This window comes from Periplaneta americana, chromosome 7, assembly GCF_040183065.1.
Source record: "Periplaneta americana isolate PAMFEO1 chromosome 7, P.americana_PAMFEO1_priV1, whole genome shotgun sequence".
NCBI lineage: Eukaryota > Metazoa > Arthropoda > Insecta > Blattodea > Blattidae > Periplaneta > Periplaneta americana.
The window spans coordinates 8,406,745-8,432,778 of record NC_091123.1 but is presented as its reverse complement, the minus strand read 5'-3'; the positions used below and the strand labels follow the sequence as shown (position 1 = coordinate 8,432,778).

General features: G+C 35.6%; 1 protein-coding gene and 1 long non-coding RNA gene across 2 annotated transcripts in view; one reads left to right on the top strand and one right to left on the bottom strand.

The window, feature by feature from the left end:
- The window catches only part of LOC138702867 (uncharacterized), a 154,126-nt gene that overhangs the window by 95,187 nt on the left and 32,905 nt on the right, over window positions 1-26,034 (top strand). The gene's annotated exons all lie outside the window — the stretch shown is intronic.
- LOC138702817 (cyclic GMP-AMP synthase-like receptor) overlaps window positions 831-26,034 on the bottom strand; it is a 35,914-nt gene continuing 10,710 nt past the window's right edge. The window contains exons 4-10 of the mRNA XM_069830114.1: window positions 25,804-25,901; window positions 20,926-21,046; window positions 17,676-17,837; window positions 13,574-13,711; window positions 11,180-11,302; window positions 8,038-8,224; window positions 831-5,461 (exon numbers count right to left, since the gene is read on the bottom strand). Coding sequence (XP_069686215.1) covers window positions 5,385-5,461; window positions 8,038-8,224; window positions 11,180-11,302; window positions 13,574-13,711; window positions 17,676-17,837; window positions 20,926-21,046; window positions 25,804-25,901 — 906 coding nt within the window. The 3' untranslated portion in view covers window positions 831-5,384. The remainder of the gene's footprint in view (window positions 5,462-8,037; window positions 8,225-11,179; window positions 11,303-13,573; window positions 13,712-17,675; window positions 17,838-20,925; window positions 21,047-25,803; window positions 25,902-26,034) is intronic.

Sequence of the window (26,034 nt, the reverse complement as noted above, 5' to 3'; positions counted from 1 at the left end):
CATCTAGCTTTATCAGTCTTCAAGCACATTTTAACGGAGTAAAAGCATAACCCTTCCCAACTGAATTTCACTGTCTAATTCAGAAAGTGTAAAATTGGTTCTGATTTTTATTTGATCTACATCAGATTATCTGTGTTATTGTAGAAATGTTTTTAATAAAAGTGACGTAGTACACTGCAAATTTTTTCAGACTACAAAAAGTGTCATATGAAAGGTTTAAATAATGAAAACTGTTGTTTTTTAATTTTGTTTTGTGTTATGTGATTGATTTAAATTATACATTGCATTATTTTAAAGATAACATTATATTACAAGTATACCCTCCTCCCCTTTTTTTGTTTAAATGCTATAAAATTCAATTGTCATTTTAAAAATTAAACTGAACTCTTTGAAAAGGCCTAATCTGAGTTATTTATATCGTAAAAATTCGGTACCGGTATAGAACAATAAGTTTCTGTTTGTGGGACATTCTAACTTCTTTGCTGAGAGAGTCTGAATGTATATACCAGTACAGTACAGGGGCATAGCGTCCATGGATGTGGTGGAAGCATTGCTTCCCCTTCTATTTTAAAAGAAAGATTTTTTTTTATTTGGGTACAGAACCAGCTTTATTATTTGTTGTTTCTTTTATTTCATTTCCTCTTTATACAATGTTTTGACTCGGATGAATTTGAACTTGTGCGTCAATGTGAGATGTTTGGTTCCTAACACCTGCTTGTGACCCTGAGTTGCTGGGAAGAGAAAGGGAGACAGATAGATATGGAAGCATAATGCTTTCTCTGTCTCAGGGTATGTAACTGAATTTTTGCTTCCACTCTCTGACTTTTCTCCACTGTATTGACAACGAGCATCAGCCAGCAGCACGTGTTATGTACGCAAGAAAAAAATGTTATGTTTTATTTAACGACGCTCGCAACTGCAGTGGTTATATCAGCGTCGCCGGATGTGCCGGAATTTTGTCCCGCTGGAGTTCTTTTACGTGCCAGTAAATTTACTGACATGAGCCTGTCACATTTAAGCACACTTAAATGCCATCGACCTGGCCCGGGATCGAACCCGCAACCTTGGGCATAGAAGGCCAGCGCTATACCAACTTGCCAACCAGGTCGACTGTACGCAAGATACTGTCACAGTCTAATACATGTATTAGACTGTGATACTGTGTAGCATTTCAAAAATGAAATTACTATGACGTAATTAATAGTCACATGAGTATGTTAATATTACAGCTATAAGACATGATATTACCCAGTAAATATTATAATAAATATAATAATCATGGTAATAATACAAAATCACTAAATACTAAATAGAATGTGGTTTTCTTGAATCTCTATGTCCTCACCGATAGTGCCAAAGTTATGCAGACTGTTTTACTTTTATTTGTGAGTAGACCTCGGATATTTGAACTCTAAAAAAAGGTTTTAAAATATTAAAGTACACCCTAAAATAATCATTTTACTCATCTATATACACATCAGAAGAGTGACATCAATGTCAGAATTAAGATATTGGAAACTAAACTTAGACCTACCTAAATATAATTGTTTAAATTTCGTTATATGTACCTTAGGAGAAAACAGTTTTAAAATGAAAATATAGGGAACTGGAATTATATACCTACATGAAATTATATAAATTTGATTTTACTTATTTTAAGCTTCTTAGAAGAGGACAACAATCTTTGAAATAAAATACAGTAAACTGAAACTAAAGTTACAATTACTAAATTTAATTAAACTACTAATGTATCAGTATATGAAAATTATAAGAAAAAAAATGTAGCATAAAAATTATGAAAATGTTAAAAATTTGTTCATAGTATATTACATTTAACCTAGTGAGGAACTCAATATAAATGTTAGATTACAAGGAAATTCATTCGAAGAATACTGTGATGCATTTTTTACTACGACCATACTGAATTGAAGTTATTATTCAATGGCCATCTGTATCGAAATGAATGTCATTTCGATACAGGTTATCATTTCGATACAGATTTCTTATTTCAGTAAATACCATTGAATTCGAGATGTTAAATGCTTAATCAAACTGCAGAATTGTAGTAAACTCAATTAAAATACAACACTACACATTTTCTGCTTGAATCAGACATTATTCAATAGTTTTTATATTTCAGTTACCGGTAATGTTAAAACTTACAAAATGGAACTATGATTTCATTTATTTATTTTTCGTACCTATAGGATGCAGATGATACACCTATTTATGCAACCCATCACAACATTAACATAGCCTCAAATCACCTTCAGGAAGCCTTAAACATCATATACCCTTGGCTTGAAAATTGGTGCATCGCATTGAACTATAATAAATGCGAAGCAATGATATTTACTTTGTGTCGTCCTGCTAATCCTCCCATGCATAAATCTTTCAACCAACGTGATACCGTGGAAACCAAAGGATGAAGGTGTAAAATACCTTGCAGTGCACGTCGATCGCCATCTATCATGGAAACATCACATCAACAACAAACTTAAATTGGCCTACTCAAGACTCACTGAATTATATCCGCTCCTCAACAAGAAATCATCTCTAAAGCTACAAAATTGCATGCTACTTTACACATCTCTATTACGACCTCTACTGCTTTACGCCTATCCTGTCTGGGGAGGAGCTGCAGTAAGTGAAATTAAACACACCCAGTCATTTCAAAATAAAGTTCTACGAATTTCACTCATTTCTCCTTGGTTTGTCCATAACAGCCAACTACACAGAGAAACTGGTATTGACACAATCAAACAGTTTATTCATTCACAAGCTAAGAAGTTCTATAACAACCTAGAAAATGTTCCAGATGCCGTCCACTACTCTCTCGGAAGAAAGTCCACATTCTCCACCAGAATCAAGATCCGACTCCAATGGACCTCATATTATAATCAAAATTTATCATCACACCAACCTGTGTATATAATTATTTATTAACAATTTTTTTTGTTCATTGAAGAGCCCAATCTAGGCTGCCCTCAATTCTGTGTCATGTACTGTATTCATATTTTATTTAGAAATGATCTGTATAGCGCTAAATGCGCTGATCAATCAATAAATTATTTAAAAAAAAAAGTACTTAGCCTACAGGAACTGCAAATAAGGATCACTAGCTTTATTTTGTTTCCCACTGTCTCAAACGTCACTGTTTTGTTTCCCACCATATTCATACTTCCATATTGTCAATATAAAGAAGTATGTATCTAAACTTTAATTTTAATTTTTAATGAATTAATTAATTTTTGTCTAACCTTACTACAGGTCATAGAAAAACAGTTGTATGTAACTCTCATATAATGGCTATTAAGACACTCGTGCAGTTTTCGACATGAGCAGGCTTCATTAAATGATCGTTGCATGAATAACTATTTTTGTTTACACATATCAGCATCTCGAAAGTATAAACTGTGCATGGTTTCTACATTGATTGTTCCAAGATTTGTATGATAGTCAGTGAGTATTTTCGCGTATGCAGAAAAGCTCCTGTAGAGAACCACATTTCTTGCAAATAATTCATATCAAATTCACTGTGGTCCTCTACTGGTCCCCCAAAATCCTCTTACATCAAAATTAAAAATATAGCCTCTGGTTCATAACACTGAAGAATGCTACATACAGCATTCATTCTTCAATCTTTGCTACATAGTCATAGAAATGGTAAAATTAAGTGTACACGATATCCATGAGAAACTACTGTACAGAAATATTGGCATTACCAAGCAATTGACAAATTGACTGAGACAAAATCATAAACATGCTTTTTAACAACATTGAATAAAATTTTGCTGCATATTTCGTAGTTCTTGCAATAGGGAGAGTTTATTTCGTGGTTATTGACAAATTTCGCACAATGATCCAAATTTAGCGTTACTTCGCGAGTTTGTTTTGCATAAATATGGTATCTTAGGTATCTGGAAGGGTAAATGTAAGAAAGAAAGTAATCGTGCAAAATTTCGTATGTATCACTATTTTCAAAAAAATACGGTCCCGCAACTGCATTTACAAAGTGCCTTCAATAAAAATATGCATTTGCACGAACTTCTACAGTATACACAAGACATGCGACATGCCTTGTACATTCAGTGCACTTTTCAACTAAGTGAGCACTAACTAATCACAACTGAGAGTTAGGTACTTAATTTTTCGATTACAGTATCTTTTATTTAGACTTCAATTTCGTAACCATACAAATAGCATGAGCAACTATTTTTCTTTGATTTGCACAGACGGGTTGGTAAGTAAGTTACAATCGAACTAGCGACCCTATATTTTTTAAATGAGGCGCCAGTATCACCACTAGCCAAGTGTCAAAGATCGATGTGCTCACAAGTGAAATAAAGAAGCAGCAATTGCAAGATGAGGCACTCTGCACGAGTGTATCATTGTCAAGAAGCACTCCGTTGTGCGATTTTTCTGGGAAACATTTTGGTAGCAAAGGATTTTCATAAAGAAATGCTGACCACGTATGAGTATTGCCTGTCATGTCAAGCTCTCTACAATTGAGTGCAGAAGTTCTCTGAAGGACAGACAAGTATCGAACATCAAGTTGGTCGGCTAGTAGAGGTTACCACAGTAGCTGTTGTGCAACAGTTTGGCAGCTTGATCCGAGTAGACAGGATGAAGGGGACAATATGTTGACCCGGATAGTCACAGGCCCAAGACAAAGCATGCATCAATGCTAGGATCAAGTCACCAGTGACACATCCATGCAGAGGTTCCGCCATATTGCACCTGATGCTTCTTAGTTTCACTTGTACACTGCTGTGGAGTAATGGTTAACATGCCTGACTGTGAAACAAGTGGCTCTGAGGTTCACATCCTGGTTGTGACATTATCTGGTTGAGGTTTTTTCTGGGGTTTTCCCTCAATCTGTTCAGGGCAAATACTGGGTAATTTTCTGTGCTGGACCCTGGACTCATTTCCCTGGCATTATTACTTTTATTACTCAGATGCTAGATAATCATCGTAGCTGATAAAGTGTCGTACAATAGACCAATTAAAAAAATTGTTTCACTTTTGCACACATCGATAATAATGCTGCCTAGTGGTGATAGTTTCAGACGTCTCATTAAAAAATTTAGGTTGCTACTTCAATTTGTAACTTAATTGGTGACTGTAGCCTACCTCGTATTTGCTGCTGTAAAGACCTAATGATGTGCACAGTTTGAGGATGTTTCGACATGAGCTTATTAACAGTTCCCATGTAATCTTGCAAGGATGATTGCAGAAGTTGAATTTGATTCATACATAATTCCTCAAAATGAAATAGAAGCTAACATAGACAATGTCTTCCTGATTTGGGTTCTGGCTTCTTCACTTGCACCTATTGTGAACTTTCCTTAACAACCTCTGGCATACCACACTGCTGTTTGATACTACTCGATCTGCAGCTGTTTGTATTGGTTGGGCAGAGTGATGCTCATCTCCAGACTTTCAAACTCCTCCTCTGTCACTGGAAAAAGACAAAGATTTACTGAGTCTGTGAACATTTTTTTGGTTTAGTCTGGCACATTTTACATCCTTTGTGGTTGAATCTAAAGAGATATCTATCACATTACGCACAAATGCCAAAAATATGTGTACCAGTACATTACGGAATAACTTACCAGTATTCAGAGTCGAAAGGAGTCGAATGTCAAACTTTTAGGTTAAACTTAGTCGTGAGAATTGCGATATAAATGCCTAATGCCAACTGCTCCAAAAAGTATTTCTGTCTGTAGTTCAATGTATGTTACACCTGTTATTACTAGACTTCGGATTTTTATGCTCTAAAAATTGGATTTTAAGTGCCTAAAATAGACTCCATAAAATTATGAAAATGGCTACAGAAATTAAAAATTGGCTCTATAAATCATATCTAAAATGACTGTTGATCATATCGTACTCAAAACTAATAAATACAGGGAAAAAAAACCCCATTTTAACATTTCCGTTTCCTTTTTTGACGTCTGCCAAGTTACCTCTGTGGTAGGTGTCTGCCTTAAGACTAGCTGGCCCGTGTTCGATTCCCGGTGGGGTCAGAAATTTTTATGTAAAATTTCTACCTCAGAACTAGGAGAGATGGCAGTGTACAACTTCTAATCACTAAATTGTGCACCAATATGCCTGGGTTAAATTCCAAATCTTTCCGCAGTGCATATGAAGAGAAGGCATATGTCACTGTTGATAGTGATTCGTCTGTCAGTTGGGGATGTTAAGCCTGGCGGCCCCTTGGTGCTATTCACAAGAGTAGGCTATGTGCCGGCACTGGGGTTTCCCCTTCTCCCTTTCTCACCTTCATCATCATCCTCACCCATTCCCTACACTATACTTATACGAACACTTAACATACACTCACCCTAGTGCACATAACTCTTCACATATACACATCATGCATAATCTGGCCCGTTGAAATGGTGTGCAACTTGAAAATGGGTCACAGTTCTGCCATCTATCCGCAGTATGCAAAACCCGAATTACGCAAAGTGAAGTGGGTAGGCATTAGACACACACACACACACACACATTTCCGTTTTTAAGGAATAATCTATTAAGTCCCAGCCAAATTACCATAAAAATAATGTAATTAATTATCGCTTTTAAGGAAACCTGGTTTAAGGAAAATCCCACTTTTGAGTAGTACTTTTCAAGTGATATTATGATAATGAAGCTCGAAACTTCGACTCGACATTCAATAAACAATAGTACTGGCATAGGCTATTTGATAGTGAATCTCAATCTATAGTAATGCAGCACTACATGGCGGTGTTATTCTTTATCGTTCCACAACTTGTAGATTTTACTGAATGACTGCGGCAATGCTACCATGTGCTCTCAAATAGCTCTTATACTTATTATTGTTAGTTGAGTATCAGTCCTACTTGTCTTGAGATTGTTTTGAGTATAAATGAATTTCCCTTGGACAGGTTACCAGCCTTTGGACTCTCAATGCTAAACATGAGGGAGCTAGAAGCTGCTCAAATGAGGGTTTTACGCCCACTATTAGATCTCACAAGATTGGATAAAAAAGAAATGTAGATATACGAGAAAAATTAAAGGTTTCAAATATCTTGGAAGACATAAAAATACCAACTCCAGTGGCTACAACACATTCCATGAATGGAATCAACATGGCTAATAAAACTGGTTTTCAAACAACAGCCTAGAGGACATAGAGATCCAGGATGACCTAAGCAGCGCTGGATTGATTAAGAACATTTATCTGGAGAAAGACAGAAACAGGCTCAATGGAGCCTTAGTCTGTAAAGTTCATGATGATGAGTAATAGTGTCTTATAAAAGTCTCGCACTCGCAATACACAACCAGTAACTTCTTCAAATCTTCGAGAGACTATTTACACTTTTTGTCTGTTAACACAAGTTTGTAGGCAGAAAACACTTAACTTCGACTGATGTCACCAGAGAATACTTCAATTTTGGAATTGTTTATATTGGAAAGACACATTGTCCCATTTTCGTACACTTTCCCGACAAAACATTTACTACTGATTGAAATCGGTAAGTCCAGGATTCTTCTGGAAAACATTTTATAGCTCTTCGCGTACTTAACTTCCGTATTTAAGTTAAATTACAATTAGTTAATTGATGATAAGTAACATGTTGGTGAAATCGGCTTTTAGTTACAGAAAATAATATACTTTAATAGTTCTTTAGGGGGAAAGAAACTGGCTACCCTACCCCATTATCTTTAGCCTAGTTGCCTCATAAGTGGTACCTTCTTGGTATCACTTGTGAGATTCAAACCTGTCTTCGGACAGTTGACTAAACAACAACAACAACAACAACAACAACAGTAGTTCTTTCTGTGTGACACCTGAAAACTGATGTGACATTTTCTAGAAAAACTTTTCTACAGATTAATGTCTCAATTCGTAATGTAAACTCGGACAACTTGCATGAGATGGTGTGACCCCCGTGGAAAGACTAAGTTGGCAACAGCTGGAATGTAGAATAAGAAAAACTACCTAAAGATTAACTTTTTTTTATTTTTTTTCACGTCTTAATTTGTAATGTGAACTCAAAAACTTACAGATAAATTTCGCTACAATCATTGGATTGGTTTCAACTTCTTTCTCTATTTTTTCAATTATCTTGTTCAGTCTATCGCAGACATTCTTCTTGTGACTGACATTGCATCCTTCTGTAAGGTCGTAGCGCTTATCCCAGTAATATTTGATCGATTTCTGCTGGAGTTTATCACGAAAGACCTTCAGCATCTGAAATTAGAACATTTATACAACTACAATAAGTGAAAGACCTGCCCTTGGGCAGAATACTAAATGAATGAATGGATCTCCATCATAACTCTAACCTACACATTGTACAGAAGATACAAGTAATTTATTACCAATATCTTTTAAGCTAAATAGACGATTGAGCAATGACGAAAACAGAATTCAGTGAAAACCAGAGTATTAAGAAAGCTGTAAAAAATATCGTCTCTTTCATATTTCATGATTTTCAAGAGAAAAAAGCAGCGATGCTTTTGTTGATGTATCCAAAGTGATGCTGTCTCTCATGATATTCTTGTTGATAATTTAAAATAATTAACATTGCACTTTGAATTATTAAATAGTAACTTTCTAACAGGTTTCAATGCATTATGAACAATCATATTTCTAACTCACTTAAGTAACTAACTGCTTGGTCATTCTTTTTTATTATTTACATAAATATTATCTTCCAAGTTACGTTTTTGATAAAAGTGTTTTATATGCTCATTACATTACTTTCTTAACTATTAGTAAGTCTATGAATTCTCTTGAAAAATTTAATGAAGAAGTAATAAATAAATGTGCAAGTTAGTTTCATGCTAATAAGACATGAAAAAATGAAAATAAGACAGAAGAAATTGTATTTAGTTTATGTAATTTTAAATGTTTATTTATTTAATTTATACATCTTGATTACACAACTTTAACACTATATCACTTCGGAATATGTATTATATGTCTTTCTCATGTTAATTATTTTCTCGTTATTTAATTTAATGCCCAGACACTTGATACGTGATCATTTGTCTACGAACTTCCCAATACAAATCACCTATTGTCTTATAATGAAAGGTTTGTAAGGCACAGCAGTTTCTAGTCCATAATACTACTCTCATCTTTGCCAGAATGCAGACTGATGATGGCAGGATGAAAAGCCGATGTAAATGGGCAGCCAGAAGATTGTGACCAGTGAGGATAAGGAATGTTGCAACTGATTCCTTGCGGGGATGGTTTGGAATAGCTTCAGATGTCAATAGTGAACTCCACTGTTTTTCTTCGCAGACAGTTTTGTGATGTTGAAGAGTTTCGTCTCTGAATCTTCTCTTGATGTAGAGTTTAGCCGAGTTAAACGATGTTTTGTGTTTAGATGTAGTTACTATTTGAGTTCCTTCCTTCGCCAAAGCATCAGCTGGTTCATTTCCAGGAACTCCAGAATGCAAAGGAATCCACTGAAAACAAATTTGCTTCTGGTTATGCTGTAGTTCCCCTAGGAGGCTGCGGGTAGCTGCTAGTCTTGAATCAAGGAGTTGGGGTGTGGCTATGACTTGTAAAGTTTTTTTTTTTTAAGTAGGTTATTTTACGACGCTGTATCAACATCTCAGGTTATTTAGTGTCTGAATGAGATGAAGGTGATAATGCTCATGAAATGAGTCCAGGGTCCAGCACCGATAGTTACCCAGCATTTGCTCATATTGGGTTGAGGGAAAACCCCGGAAAAACCTCAACCAGGTAACTTGTCCCAACCGGAATTCGAACTTGGGCCATCTGGTTTCACGGCCAGATGCGCTAACCTTTACTCCACAAGTGTGGACCTTGTAAAGCTGCTTGTGAGTCACTCAAGAGAACTGCATTTTCAAAGTCATTTAGTTTCAAAATTAGTTGTTCTAGGGCCAGTCATATAGCTTTCATTTCTCCATCGAAGTTTGTATGGAGTCTCCCAGTGTGTGATAGAAGCTGAAAAGACTGCTGTGAACTTCTACGCCAACTTTACTATTTCTCTCAAGTTGAGATCTATCTGCATAAATATGTGCAACATGTTATCTGGAGGATAAATTTGATTTATAGTTTCTAATGCCAATTGTTTCGAAATAGTTCTATTATTTTCACTTTTCTTGACCATCTATGTGAGGTTTAGTCTCAGATGAACATCACGTTGCTGTAGTGGCAATGTAGGTGTCAATAGGTTTTCTGTTATGGATATGAGAAAATACTGGTACTGTGGTTTTATGTTATCGATGTATTGAACAAAACCTTTTTGAGTTTTGAGTTGTCTAGGTTGACGTTGATAATTTGACCAGTAGGGGACAAATGTCAGTCTGATTAGCTTCTCATACTGTATTAACGCGAGTCTCTCTATTTCTTTCTTGATTGCAATGTTATTCGTTGCTATTTGCAGTGCAGGAATTGGCATTCTTTTCAAAGCACCTGTTATCAGTCTGAGAGCCTGATTAAATTTACTACAGGTAGTTTCTTCAAAATTCACTAGATGAAAGATTTCTTATGATAACAATATGTTCACAAAATTGTAGTTTTATCTGTATTATATGTTTGGGATTTCATATATATATATGTGGCTTCTAATAAATTAGTACTGTACCTAATGTGGAAAGGAATGTGGCATCTAAAGTGAATATTCAAAATTGTAGTAATTGTCACATTACAATAAAATTAGTTTGATGTGTTTAATTTTTTTTAATTGATGTTGCAAAGAGAATGTTACGAAATTTTTGTAACACGTTGCTATGTAAAAATATGTGGCAGTGGGTTTTTTAAATGTTATATGACTGAAGTGACACTTTCGAAATTCAAGTATCAAATAAAGGCTTGTTTTACACACGAATGTAGATAAATAAAATCAGTTTCCACAATCCATTTTTGTTATACATTTTATATTCATAAATTGTAATCTGAGATTTAAATATGAGTATGTTTTCGCGTGACTTCGTTATGCTCCATGAGGAAGAGGGGGGGAGCATTCCAGACTGAGAATCACGGTATTAGTCATAAAAGATATGACTGAAACTTCTGAAAACCAAATCATAACTCATCCTTGAATCTAACCATTGTAATGACTTTAAAATGTTACACTCACAGGACATATTTACAGAAATGCAAGTGCTTCAAAGAAAATCTCTTCTGGCAAACAAGTCATCACTGCAGTCTCTTTTCACAACTCACATGCATGAAGAGGAATCCCTGCTTCTGTGTCCAAAATTCTCTTCCACGGATGTCCACCTCCCATAGGAACATTGTTTTTAAATAATAGCTCGCAATATTTATGCCTTGGGTGTCTCGAAATTTCTGAAAGAAAATATAGAAACTGTATTACCATCGAAATCAAACAAAAACATTAGAATGGAGATCTATAAATTGCGGGGTTTGACAAGGCCTGCCTTTACTTACCTTTACTTTTTATTATTTATACCAATGTCATTATCAGACATTGGAGATTAACAGTACATGCAAATATTCTGCTTCAGTGTAACAACACACTAGATACCCTGTTACATGCCGATGATCAAGTATTACAATGAAGATGAGTTACAATATCGTACTTGGTGCAGCATCTAAATCTCATAGCAGGACAGTTTAACATGGAAATATCAACTGAAAAAGAAACGTCATTGCATTTCAGGGATAATGTCAGTCCGCAGAAAGATATGTGCAGATGATTAAATATTGGAACGGGTCAGTTCTTTCAAATAGGCCTATCTATCTATTTAGAAGAACACGATATTCATTTCAAAATTTAGAATTTTAATAGACCTTTCAGAAATAATCAAGTTTTCACATCAAACGAAGTTCATATTCATACAAGATTAAAAGCAAATAACATTTTGGGCAGGGCAATACTTTTGTGTGGAAGTGAGGCATGGATCATTAGGAAAAAAAGCGAACATCGGCTCACCACACCTGAAATGAAATATTTGAGAAGGACTGCTGGCTATACTTCATTCGAGCACTAAACAAATCAAGAAATTTTACATGAACTCCAGATAACTCCAATAAGTTAGTTGAATATTTAAAGCATGACAGACAAGATTAGATTCAACATGTGAACAGAATGGACAGATCCAGCATATCACAGCAAATTCTTTGTTACTTTCCTTGTGGAACAAGCTCTTTGGGAAGACCATACAAGAGATGGGCCCAACATGGGAAAGGCTAATGATGGTGATGGTGATAATTGATGATGTTGATACGCTGATCTCAGTGCATCAACAAATGTCACTTAATGGGTATTTGTGGAGTTGGCAGCCCTAGTGTCATGGCATCTCATCACCATAGCCAGTAGCGGCCGGTGACTGAAATCCTCAGTGAGGCCTGATGTAACTAGTTTAAATAATTCCTATACAGATTATTTATTATTGTTGATAATATTATTGCTATTAATAATAATATTATAGCCAATGATATAATGAAAAACAATAATAAAATGTCACTCACCAAATAAGCTGCTATGCTGTGAGTTTGTTTCAGTAACTGTTTCAATCTGATGAAGCAATGCATATTATGCTCAGCTGAAGAAACATATGTTCAAATTTACCTGGACATATTTTTTACGTGGCTGAAGCCCTAATAGACCACACTGTTTTTTTTTTTCGACTGCAACAAGCACGGCCAACACAAAGTTTATTTTGCACCACATTGCCACTCAACCATTTATATTGTCCATACCAGCTTTGAAAGCATTGTAAGCTTGCGTTTTAAGATTATCTTTCTGAAAAATTGTCAGTAATAGCATAGGTCTCTCTTTACTTAAAACTTTTCTTCCTTCAATATTATTTCTTCTTTAAAAAGGATATTCCAACAATGAATTAATTACATCATCATTATTGTTCGCATCTGTTCCGGTTTCCATTTTCCCGAAATACATAACATTCGACCACACTCACCATTGTACAGTATTATAGTTGTGAAGTACGGTACAATAGTACAACACCTTTTCTTAAGTCATAAACTGAGACACAAAGGAAGAGTACAATGTGGGCTCATACCTACTAGACAGCGAGAATTTTTATGTTATTTATGTCTTATTTAGGAAGACGAGCCATCACTGCTATTTTCATTCCATTCCACCCTTGAGATGGGCATTGATAAAAGAACAGTCTGTGGAAAAGAGAAAGCTGATGGGTGAATGAATACTGGCCAGGTCACAAGGTCAGAAGGAATGTGCCTCAGTCGCAGCTCTTTAACTGCAACCTCAAAGCCCATGAAAACATACAAAATGCAGAAGCCCGACGCGACCAGAGTACTTCAGACCTTGGAAACAAATGTTACTGCAAGACAGGTCTAAAAACATCACAAAGTTTAAAAATGCTTCCACAACGCTACATTCTCCATTCAAATAACTAATATGTTATATAAAAAAACAAAATTTGAGTTTAATTAAGCCAAATGACTGAGGCCTGCCTTAGCAAATCAGTCACCATTGACTATAGCACAGAGTAGTTATGCGTGACTCAGGGCAGCCACAGTGAAAGACTCATTAGAGAACAATGGATGTAAAATTTGCTGACAATCATCATGTCATCAACTATCACTTTTGTGTGTTCAATCTTGTTTTCTTACCTTCAGCAGTCGACACACGGGCTTCAGGACACCTTTATCATTTATCATCTCTCTTTCTTGTTCATGAAATGCTAGTCTCCATAAGGTGCCATCTGTGTTCCCTTTTTTTGGCTTTGGTACAATAAACCAGGATGTACGCTTCAGTGGAAAAAGAAGAGAGCATATTACATCACCTTACTAAACTATAACAATAAATGTGAGTACATATCAAAGTTGACATATACAGTGAGCAGCATGTACAACTTACTGACATTGTGACCGGTCGTAGGGCGTGTGTTTAGAGGAGAGATCCAACCACCTGTCACACAGGAGGAAAACGAATAAGCAGTGATTTAGGCCTATACTCCCGTACAAATAATGTGCTGGTAGAAGATAATAAGAAAACGTTATGTTATATTACCTGTTATCAAAGCATATGTTGAAAATGATGTCCATCTTTCTGTATACAATAATCACAACGAAGAAACTTATAGATATTCAGGCAAGAATACAGCTAAGTTCTAGGAAATCTTCACACCAGTTAGCACAAGGATGCGACATGTCACAAAGATCAGCATTAAGAGGGCTGAAAATGCTGTACTTTTATCTTCCTAGTGTGACAATAGTTCATCGATTACAGCAAGGGGTTCCAGCCACTTGCGTGATTTTGTGTTATGGTACTGTTGAGCAATCTCAGTTATTAATGATAACGGACAAAGCTTGGTTCCATTTAAGCAGTTATATCCACTCTCAGAATATAAGGCACTGGAACACTGAAAATCCTCATTTAGTGCATAAATTTCTCCTTTACGATCAGAAAGTGACTGTGTGGTGAGATGTTACTGCACACGGGATAATAGGCTCATTTTTTTTCATGATACAGTCGACTCACAACTTTATGTGTGAGACATACAGCTGATTTTCTTTTTCCAACACTCACTGCAGATGAAAAGCATTATGTTTATTTTGAGCAGGATAACTCCACTGCACATCAGCCATTATATCGTTAGAAACATGAGAAAAAGTTTTTGATGATCGCATAATTAGTAGCGTACTTTTGCTAGCTCGTTCCCTGGATTTAAAATGTTTGTTATTTTTACCTGTGGGGGAATTTAAAACAAAAAGTATATGTGAACAATCCAGACACTCTTGAAGAGCTGGAGAATGAAATCAGGCAAATGCTGGGTGAAATTAGAAATAGAGAGCTGCACGGATGTGATTCTGGCACTTAGAAAGGTGGACATCATTTTCAACAACATCATCATCATCATCTTCATCTTCATCTTCAAACATGTATAAGGCCATGTGACATGTTATGGACTCACTCAATCTTATTGCAGTACATCCTATTGATCTTTTCCCTGGTGGTCCATAATGGAGGATCACTTTTGGGATTCTGCTGTTATTCATCCTGTTAACATGGTTTATCCATTTTTCTCTCTGTGTTCCTCTACATTCTAAATTATTGGTTCGATCTGGAGTTCATTGAGGCAGAGACCTGCACAACGGCCCAGCCCAAGGGCTACTTCCACACTGCACCGCAGTGGGCTTCACAGTGTTGCATGGAACAAGCTCGTGAAGTCACCGCACGGCCAGGTCGGACTGCTTGCGGAGTGGTTTTGTGCTGTGGGCTGGTATCAGACATGGAGCCCAAGTCTCCTCTCCTATTATTTACTCATTAATTGAGTTTGCGCTGGCTTGTGCTTGCATGTGCGGTTCGATCAACAATCAGCTACTGTTTCAAACGTTTTTGTTTTAGTTTTTCATTTCTGTTTTTCAAGATGAGTCCAAATAATGGTGCATCGCAAAAGAAATACAATCTCTGTGATGAAGATTTTCCAGGCTGAGATGCCGTGGTCTACTGGTAGACTGGTATACCACTGTGTCTCAGTCCAGAAAACCTTCATCACAGACACCGGCCATGAAAACATAATTCTAAAATACACTCTCTCTAGAGAAAAAGTAGTGAAGGAGAAAATTACTGCTAGAAAGTTTAAAAAACAGAGGCGGATGGAAATTTAAAAAGTACTATAGGGACAGTTTTTGAATCTGTTTTCGACAGCAGTGGAAAATAATTTAAGTTTGTATGTTGTCCGGTATGTAGATAACTGTATGCTCATGCCATATGCCAAGCGAAAACACAACCAATGAGTGCAAGCAGAACAGCAGTAGAATGCAATCAACTGGTGGGTTGATGTGAGTGTAGTGCTGAGCAGTGCAGAGGACTATGGTGGGTTTTTGAAGCCCAGTGCAATGGGCTAGAAAGCGGCAGCATCAGACAATGTTGGTCTTGGGTGGGCTGGGCTGCTTACATGTGCAGACTGGCAGTGCTGTACTGTGGGCTATTCTGCAGTACTCTGCATTGAGGACGTCTACATTCCTCTTGTGGTCCCATTTAGAGTACCCTGCTGTTCATCTCATAGATCGCATATCAGCTGCAGTTATTTGGGTATCATCTCTTTTTCTAGTCAAAACTGGTCGAGCTAAGGTTTTGTGAAGTTTTATTCTTGTTTGCTTTTGGACGAGTGTTGGCTTCATGACAGAGTTTATGGTACCCAAGGTTTTGATAAATTTAGTGACCAGTAATTGAATTTGAAATATCTATGTGATTCATTGTCCCGCGCCGTGGCGTCGTGGTCTAAGGCATCTGCCTAGGACTCGCGTTACAGAATGCACGCTGGTTCGAGTCCTCATGGGGGAAGAAATTTTCTCATGAAATTTCGGCCAGTGTATGGGACCGGTGCCCACCCAGCATCGTGATGCACTTGGGGAGCTACGAAAGGTAGTGAAATCCAGTTGCGAATGCCAGCTATAACGGCTGGGGGGATCATCGTGCTAACCACACGATACCTCCATTCTGGTTGGATGATCGTCCACCTCTGCTTCGGCATGTGGGCGTGAGGCCAGCAGCCAGCTGGTCGGTCTAGGCCCTTCACGGGCTCTTACACCAGGGATTATTATTATTATGTGATTCATTATTGTTAGTGGGTGGCCTAAATAATTAAATGAATTTATTCTTTCTAGTGGGATATTATTAAGACATAGTTTGCTAATATTGGGTCTTTACCATTGATGATTAAAATTTTTGTTTTCGTGGTGTGGATATTTCCACATGTTTTGATAATAGATAAGATCAACATAACGTTTATTTATTATATCTTACCGGCACATTATTTGTATGGAATTATAGGCCTAAATCACTGTCTACCATGCAAAAGAGCAGTCGGACCACCCCACTAAACACACTTGCTATGACCAATGATAATGCTGGTAAGTTGTATATGCCGCGCACTGTACATGTTGTGTGCTTCATAACAATTCAGTTCCTGTCATGTTGCGAATGGTATTACCGTTTGTTTATAGCTTTTTTTTCACTTAAATTTTTACTCGAAAATATACTAAACGAAATCATTTAATATGCATCCAAATAAATAAATTAATTAACTTTCGTTTTCTTGATTACATGCATTAAAGTCATTATTTATAATCCAAAAGGTAAGACAGTTGACTTAATCTAGACATTGTAGGGTTTAAGTATAGACATTGTAGGGTTTAAGTATAATAAGGACAACTCAGAAGCCAATGAGTGTAAGTCACTAAATATCCAATTCTGAGATATTGGGAATAAGGGATTCTTTGTGAGTGTACACCACATGCAAGAATCAGGTTAGAAGATTGTAGAGACTACGTAATTTGATACTGAAGCAGGTGCAGCAGCACTAGACACGTGACTCCTACCTATTTCTTGGACAACTCAGCATCAATTTAACATACCGGTACCTATCTGTATTCAAAGTTGAACTGTTGAAGATAACTCCGTAGGTATAGTTAGAATGTCTTGCATTTATTGGTTTTTTTTTTTTTTTGTAATTGAGACAGATAAGAACAAGTATAATATTTCCTATTATTACAGGTTTTATTCAATTATATGCTCTATCTACAGGCTTATCTATAAACTCAAAATGGCACAATTCATTATTATATCTCCTTATAAAAAAATAAAATAAAACATGAAACAAATAATTAAGAAATAAAACCCCAACCAGGAATAATAGAAGTATTAATGTGTAGTTAAAATGAACGAGTAAATATTTTACCCCTGATCATGTCAAGTACAGGATACCTTTGCTTTAATCAGGTCAGCGGAGAGACCGCGCACATGGTGTGGAGGCCATTTTGGATGAGTGAACTCTATCACAGGAACAAAATCGACGTCCACTTTTGTATTATCAGGAGGAATTGTGATGTTGAAAGTCATCGCAGGACCTGACTTTGTTAGCGAGATCTGTTAACAAGATTATTAAATGTTACATAAAATAATAATAATAATAATAATAATAATATAATAATAAGAATGTTTATTATTGAGTGGAAAATATATATATATATATATATATATATATATATATATATATATATATATTGTTGGTATTTACTCTTAGAAACCTAACAGAATACATTCACTTAATTAAAATTATATATATATGTAACATTTAATACTGGTACTGAAGAATTCATAAAACAGTTATATTATCGCTTGTTCTGTATGGTTGTGTAACTTGGACTCTAACTCTGAGAGAGTAACAAAGGTTAAAGGGTGTTTGAGAATAAGGTGCTTAGGAAAATATTTGTGGCTAAGAGGGATGAAGTTACAGGAGAATGGAAAAAGTTACACAACACAACTGCATGCATTGTATTCTTCACGTAACATAATTAGGAACACTAAATCCAAACATTTGAGATGTGTACGATATATAGCACTTATGGGTGAATCCAGAAATGCTTATAGAGTGTTAGTTGGATGACGTGAGGAAAAAAGACCTTTGGGGATAACGAGACGTAGATGGGAGGATAATATTAAAATTGATTTGAAGTAGTTGGGATACGATACTAGGGACTGGATTAATCTTGCTCAGGATAGGGACCAATGGCAGGCTTATGTGAGGGCAGCAGTGAACCTCTGGGTTCTCTAAAAGTCATTTGTATGTATGTATGTATGTCCTTAAGAATATACAGATAGACTGTAAAATACATAATTTTAAATTAAAAATTAAATATTTATCAAATTTCATATAAGACAGTGTGAAAACTACTAAAATACTGTACAGTCTAGATAAGGCTTTTATCAATATTACAGAGATAGATTCTATATTATAAATATCTATCCTATAAGGTACATCAGCAAAATATAAAATCTATAAAGAGTTGATGTAGGCTTCCTGAGCTGCTGTTCGTCGAATGTATTGAGTTTTTGGGCTTGTGCCGCATTGTCTCAGTTACTAGGCTATCTCCTACCGTGATCATCCTCAGAGAGTGGAAAAAATTTGTCAGTTGGCAGAGATATTCATATAGATTATTATCACTCTTGTGATTGGTCCTTAGGTCGTCCAAATTCTGTGAATGGTCCATCACGTATGTACGGGATTGGTGCTGTTGAATTTTGAACCATCATCACTGTAGATGTTGATCTTGTCTGCTGGTGTGTGAAGGGTGATGGCTTTGAAAAAAGGAATATGGCCCTTATAGCTTCTGATGTGGTCTGCTGAATGTCATTCTCTTCTTGATTAGTCTGTAGTATTCTTCTCTGTCCATTATTTTTACGTCTGTGAATCTTATAGGATGGCTGATTTTCTTCATGGGTAAATGTCGAGGACGGCGACTTCCATCCAACTTAGTTGTTCATGTTTTGCATTACAGCAGTTAATGTTACTTACCAGTACATAATTTGTAGGCTTTTACATTAATCAAGTTCCTCGAAAGTAAGAACTAGTACATCTAATCTTATTAGCAGGACTAGAGATGGAAACTTCATGAACAGACATACTCATGCTGGTAAATAATGTCATCTCATTAATAATATATTTCTCAATTTTCATACCTTTACCCCTGTTCAATAAAAATTTTTATGTAATTCATGGTACCTGTAATATTGTTTTGAGTAGTGTAGGTCTGTTATTAAAAGTTTATTTTTAAATGATTTCAGAGTTGTGTTTATGTTATGTTACGTTTTAGGCTGTTATTACACTATCAAAGATCTTTTATAAAATATATGACACTGTAATTGGTTTTATTTTATGAAAGTTTATTTGATAAAATATCTTTTGTAAAATGTAAGTGCAGCTTGTTACCTTCTATAAAAGATCTGACTAGCTTGAAACCAATATGGTGAAAAGTAAATATTGTTGGATTGTTACTACGACCGAAATGCTGAAATGAGAATATGAAGCAAATTAAATGTTATAATATAACATAAGACACATGTACTACAAAAACTGAAATAAAAGACGAGAGGTGTACATAAAAATAGCAGAGACTAAAACTGCTATGCAGGAAGGCTGTACATGACTGAACAAACTGAAAATTACTTCATCCATTTTCAAATAATTTATATAACTTTTAAAATTTTTGGATTATCTGATTGGGGTTCTAGCTGATATGTACATTTATTATCAGGCAGCACATCTCACTTGACGATATGTGTCAGGGGAAGAACAATATTGTTTGTATACATCTGAAGTCTGATTAGTGTAATATGTAACTAGTCGGCTAGTATGCTTGGAAGAGGAAAGGAACTGACCACCCTACTCCATTATCTCCTGGCCTAGTTGCCTCATAAGTGGTACCATGTTGGTATCACGTGTGAGATTCAGACCTGTCTTCGGACAGTTGACTAAACAACAGCTATGTTAGTAAGTTTTGATGGATATTTTTCTTGTCATGTCTTGTACTCCATGGTTTAATCCACAGGTCCTTTTCTGATTCTTCTTCAGCAACATGCATATTGTAATATTTTGAAATAATTGTAGCTAAACAAGCACAGTACTGTTCTTCATTCACTTATGCATATCTATGTTCAAAAAAGATTTTATTTTATTTTACTATAAATGGAGGCTGAAAGTTCTTGTTCCGTAATTTTAGGTTATCTTTGACAAAATATTCCATATAGTGTAATATACTCCAAAACAACGTACCATAATACTATTGTTTTAAATTTTCATAATCTAAGTATTAGTCTAACCATGCTGTCATGTTTATGACAGAGTTGAGAGTTGCCATGTTTACAATAAAAATTAGCCTACAAAAAAAATATACAGTATATAATTCTCGATGCAATTACATGCATTATATCTGAATAATTATGCTACGTTTTGTTTCTGAGATACATTTAATGTAATCCGAGCAAATTAAAATAATATGCACAATAATATGCTTTCCTGATGAATATTATCCCTCAGTGTACTTACATGCAGCCAAAAGAGTAAACTTACTTATTTCCCACTTGCTCATACCGTGTTATGAATTGCATGTGATACTCACAACATACCTGATATCGTATTTTTTCCCCTCTGTGAGGGTTGTCAAGTACAAGTTCATAGCAGTTGGGTTTCTTTTTTTGCAAGTCTATTTAGAGCTTTATTCACCACACTTTCTATCCAGCTCAGAAACTCGGTCCTCAACAGGTAGTCGCCTTTATTCCTCCAGGAGTCCATAAACCTGGAACAATTGATTTTTTAACTATTCTTTCAAACTACAGAAGCAGTTCAAAGTTTATGAGGTGATGGGAAGATAAAAATGGAACAGTGATGGAATGATAGTACCGTTTGATGAAAAATTGCTCCACAAAGTGTTACTTCCATTACAAAACCACAGATATGCCAAGGAAAGAACCAAGGTCCCATAAGTAAAATATACTGTAAGTGATCACAGACATCTAGGCTTACTGTTAAAACTGTTCAAGAAATTTCTCAAATGTGAAGGCTAATTATGAAATGGGTATGGATAGTAGCATGGGGACTGTTTCAGTAAGGAAAATAAAATATCTGGGTATATATTACAGAGAAAAGATACAATAATACTGGGAAAAAATGCATACAGTTGGGTGCTCGACGAAAATGAAATCGAATTGGCTAAAAGAATTAGAACGGAATTTATTAACTGATTAGGCCTAAATTGGGCATGGTAAAGTATCGAGAAAATGAATATGTAACTTTAGTATACAAAATCGTGTATAAGAGGAGCAATGAAATAGCTAGCCGAACAAGAACTTTACAGAGCCTTCACTTCCTAAGACGTAAGCAGAGAGGAGGAGTCATGCCGGAAGTAACAGCGATGTGACTATAGCTACCTCCCCTCTGCTGCTCTGTCCATTATCTGTTTAATCCTTATCCTACCTTGTTTTTTATTCATTATTTATTCACTAGTTCACATATACCTTACTGTTTATACCATTCACTTCTACAGCCGATTCATTCGCTATAATTTATGTGCACCATCAATAATTTCTACTATTCACACCATTATTATTCTGATGGCTTGATATTAATCTTTCCATCTACTCTTTTACTTGATATTTACTAGCTCACTAATATTGGTCATTCATTAACTCGAAAAATACTATTCACTAGTCTTTTTTTTTACCTTAGTAAAGCTGGTCGTTATCAACACTGATCTCTATCTCGTTCACTGACCACTCCTCCCCCTTCTTCGTAGCTTGCACTTTCTTCACCCATTTGTCTTCCTTATACTATCAAATCTCGTATCCTCCACAATATTTTTCACCGATTTTCGTTACCCTCCATGGCTCATTTAACGTTTGATTTAATTGCTCGAATTTTTTTACCATCATGATTCTAAAATCTTTAAAATTCTCAACAATATCCCTAACAGACACTGCATTAGAGTCTTTTAAATTACTTCTTTCACACCCACCCTTATTACTATCACTTCCTCCCCTATTTTCACACCCCAATTCATGGATTAGCTTTCTCCCATCACTCTTCTTTCCTTTTCCCATGCCACTCATTCTCAAGTGCTTTCTTACCATTCCTCTTACTTTGCAGTTTAATGTTGCTTCCCTCTCCATGTCAAGTCATCATGTTTATAGGCCTACTTCCTCGTTCGTCATCATGTCGGTTCTTAACCTCGTTACTATCTCCTGTTGCCACGTGATAACCTTCGACTATCTTCTGTTCCATCCTTGCAGTTGGGATGATTTTTGTCCACCATTCCTCTTCTTCGTCTTGGTTTAAGTGGTTATTCTTGACTGTCGGCTGACACTATTTCTTCCCTCAGCAAAACTGACCTTTTCTCTCTTGGAATCTGTTAGCTGTTCACATTTGATCTTCTCTTCGGTGCCTGTAATCCAAATTCAGGGTGCCCTTCGTTCTTTAAGCAAAACTCCAGATCAAAAAATGTACCATTCACTTTCAGCTTATCATCGTACATTTTAGCAAAATGTCCTTTCGATCTTGATGTTTTCATATATGGTAGTACCCGCTTTCTTCTGTCTGACTTCAAATATCTACTTCTGCTCTCACTTCTGAATTACTGAGCTTCCTTTGATTACTCAGAATAACTTCCCTTATTCTTGTATTTTAAAGCTCAAAAGGATAGGCCTGTTGGATCCTCTCCTGATCTGTATGGATGCTCGACATTTTCATCCCACAACTCCAAAGTATAGATCATTCTACACATACCGTATGTAGTTTACTATCTCAAAGGTTTCCATCTCTTTTTCGCACCCCATTTCTTCAACACCAAATATTACGGTATTGTTCTTTTTCCTCATATTGCGATCGTAGTCACTCATTTTCTTCTTTAATTTATTGTTCTCTGCTATCAACTCTTCTATCTTCTCGCTGATGCTTTTTACCTTTCTACTTAAATTTTCAAAAGTCCGGTTCTTCATTGGTACTTTTCACCCTATTTCTCTCCTGTACTAAACTTTATCCTTTCTTCTCTTCTCTCCTTTTTTTTTTTTTTTTTAGTTGGTTATTTAATGACGCTGTATCAACTACGAGGTTATTTAGCATCGATGAGATTGGTGATAGCGAGATGGTATTTGGCGAGATGAGGCCGAGAATTCGCCATAGATTACCTGGTATTCACCTTACGGTTGGGGAAAACCTCGGAAAAAACCCAGCCAGGTAATCAGCCGAAGCGGAGATCGAACCCATGCCCGAGCACAACTTCAGACTGCCAGGCAAGCGCCTTAACCAACTGAGCCACGCCAGTGTCTTTCTCTCCTTAATTCACTAACTTTACCATTACTTGTATCCACTCTTCTATCTTCCCTATCAATTATTGTGACGTTTTGTTAAGTGACCTAAGTTCTGAACTGTCATTCAAGTTACAGCGAGCTCAGAATATGTGCGTCAGATACGTGTGCAACATCCGACGATATGATCACATATCACCGTCCTTTGCAAGTCTTTCGTGGCTCCGACTTAAAGAACGCAGAACTTTACACTCTTTGTCTTTACTCTTTCGAATTCTGCACACCTCAACACCAAATTACCTTTCGTCTCGGTTCTCTTATCTATACTCCAACCACGACGTAAATACCAGATGACTTATCTGTGGCACGCTAAGTATACCTCTTCATAGAACATCTTGTTATTCATCATCTTTTATAGTATCCACCTTGAGTCAATGGAATTCCTTGTCACAAAGTATTAGGGGCTGCAAGACAATAAACACCTTTAAAAACTGCTTAAAAGATAACCTTATTAGCATTTCACTCCAATCATACTGATTTAAACTATCACTGACTACATTGTTACTTCTTTCTTTAGACATCATCCTGATAGTGCTGTATTTTCAAAATTGTCTCATAATAATCTCTTTCTATTATCTAATATTATTTGAAATATATTAACATTCTATGTATTTTAGCTCAATTCTGCTACACAATTTATCTCAGTGTTTAATTAATAGTTCATAGTATTTTGTTGTTTAATTCGTAAATAACTCTTGTGTACATGTAACTCTCATCTAAATCAAATTGTTGATTTCTTTGTTAATTCATGCATATGTATATACACTTTTTGCTGGTTGAGTGGAAGAAAAGGCCTTATGGCCTTAACTCTGCCAGCTAAAATAAATCATTATTATTATTATTATTATTATTATTATTATTATTATTATTATTATTATTATTATCTACACTTCACTTCTTCCTAAATTCTAACTCAGGTCAAAGACCTTTCTACTTGACTAGGCAAAGTGTTGTGGACATGCTACTGCGATAATCATACATCACACTGCTATCTACACCTTTTCCAGTTGAATTTCAGAAAATATCAATTGTATTTTAGATTTGTTATTTGTATTTCACATTAATCAATTAAATTTCAGATAGTATCAGTTGTATTTCAGAAAACATAAATTTTATTTCAGATTTGTCAATTTAATTTCAGATAGTATCATTTGTATTTCAGATTAGTCAATTCAATTTCAGATAGTATCAATTGTATTTCAGAAAACATCAATTGTATTTCAGATTTGTCAATTGTATTTCAGAAACTATCATTTATATTTCAGAAGTTATGGTTGGCACCTTATTCTCCAATGTTAAATCCATTGAGATCATTTGGTGTAAATTGAAGACGTACATAAAAACCATCTTGGAATTCCTGACGTCATAGCTCCTGATGTTGTAGGCTAATTTACCTACTGTAGAGTAAAATTGATGAAGCAACACACATAATATTGTTGGTGATGATTGTGCTTGTGCAGTACAACACAGTACAATTCATCAAGCTGCAGCTTTAGCTATGGTGAATATGCCTGTCGGATGCTAAAATGCAATAAAGTTGAGGATTTTTTAAATCCATTTTTCATTTTTTTTAATATATGTTAAAATCTCAAGTAGGCCTACATTTGTTATTTTATGAAATAAAAGTGACTATGTAATCTTAAATGCATTGCTTATGATCTGAAATACATTTGATACCATCTGACATACAATTGACAAATCTGAAATATATTTGATGCCATTTGAAATACAATTGACAAATCTGAAATACTTTTGATACTATCTGAAACTGAATTGACATATCTGAAATACAACTGGAAAAGGTGTAGTGATGCGACCGCATACTTCAATACTATGGATGCCGGCATCTTGTGATACCATAGGTTAACTTTGAAAAAAAAAATGTTGCCATGACTGATGCCCGAACTCTCGTATTTTTATTACACAACTTCTGTTTAAGGTAAATTGTGTTAACACATTTCACATTCAAGAATGATTATGTTACACAAATACTATTTAAGATAGGTTGTGCTATACAAATGTTGTATAAGATTGATTATGTAACACGAATCAAATTTTGGAATGGATGTACAGTATTACACAAATACTGTTTAAAATAGGCTGTGTAACAAAAAACAACTTTCAGAAAAGTTTTGTATTACAAAAATGTTAAGGACAAGTGAATGATAAATCCTATCCAGATCAGAAGACATACCGATATTTGGATGTCCATTCAGGATGTTGTCTCAAATGGTCCATTGCTTTTGTGATCTTCACTTTAGTGAAAGCTGCCGGTACTCCACTGTTATCAATCTGAAATCAAAGACTTATTTTACATTTTTACCATTAATCAGATAAGGAATGTGCTGCCAGACACAATGCAAAGCCAGTGTTAAATGATAGTGACGTCACAGATTGTGATCAAGTTCCAACAAAAGCCATAAAC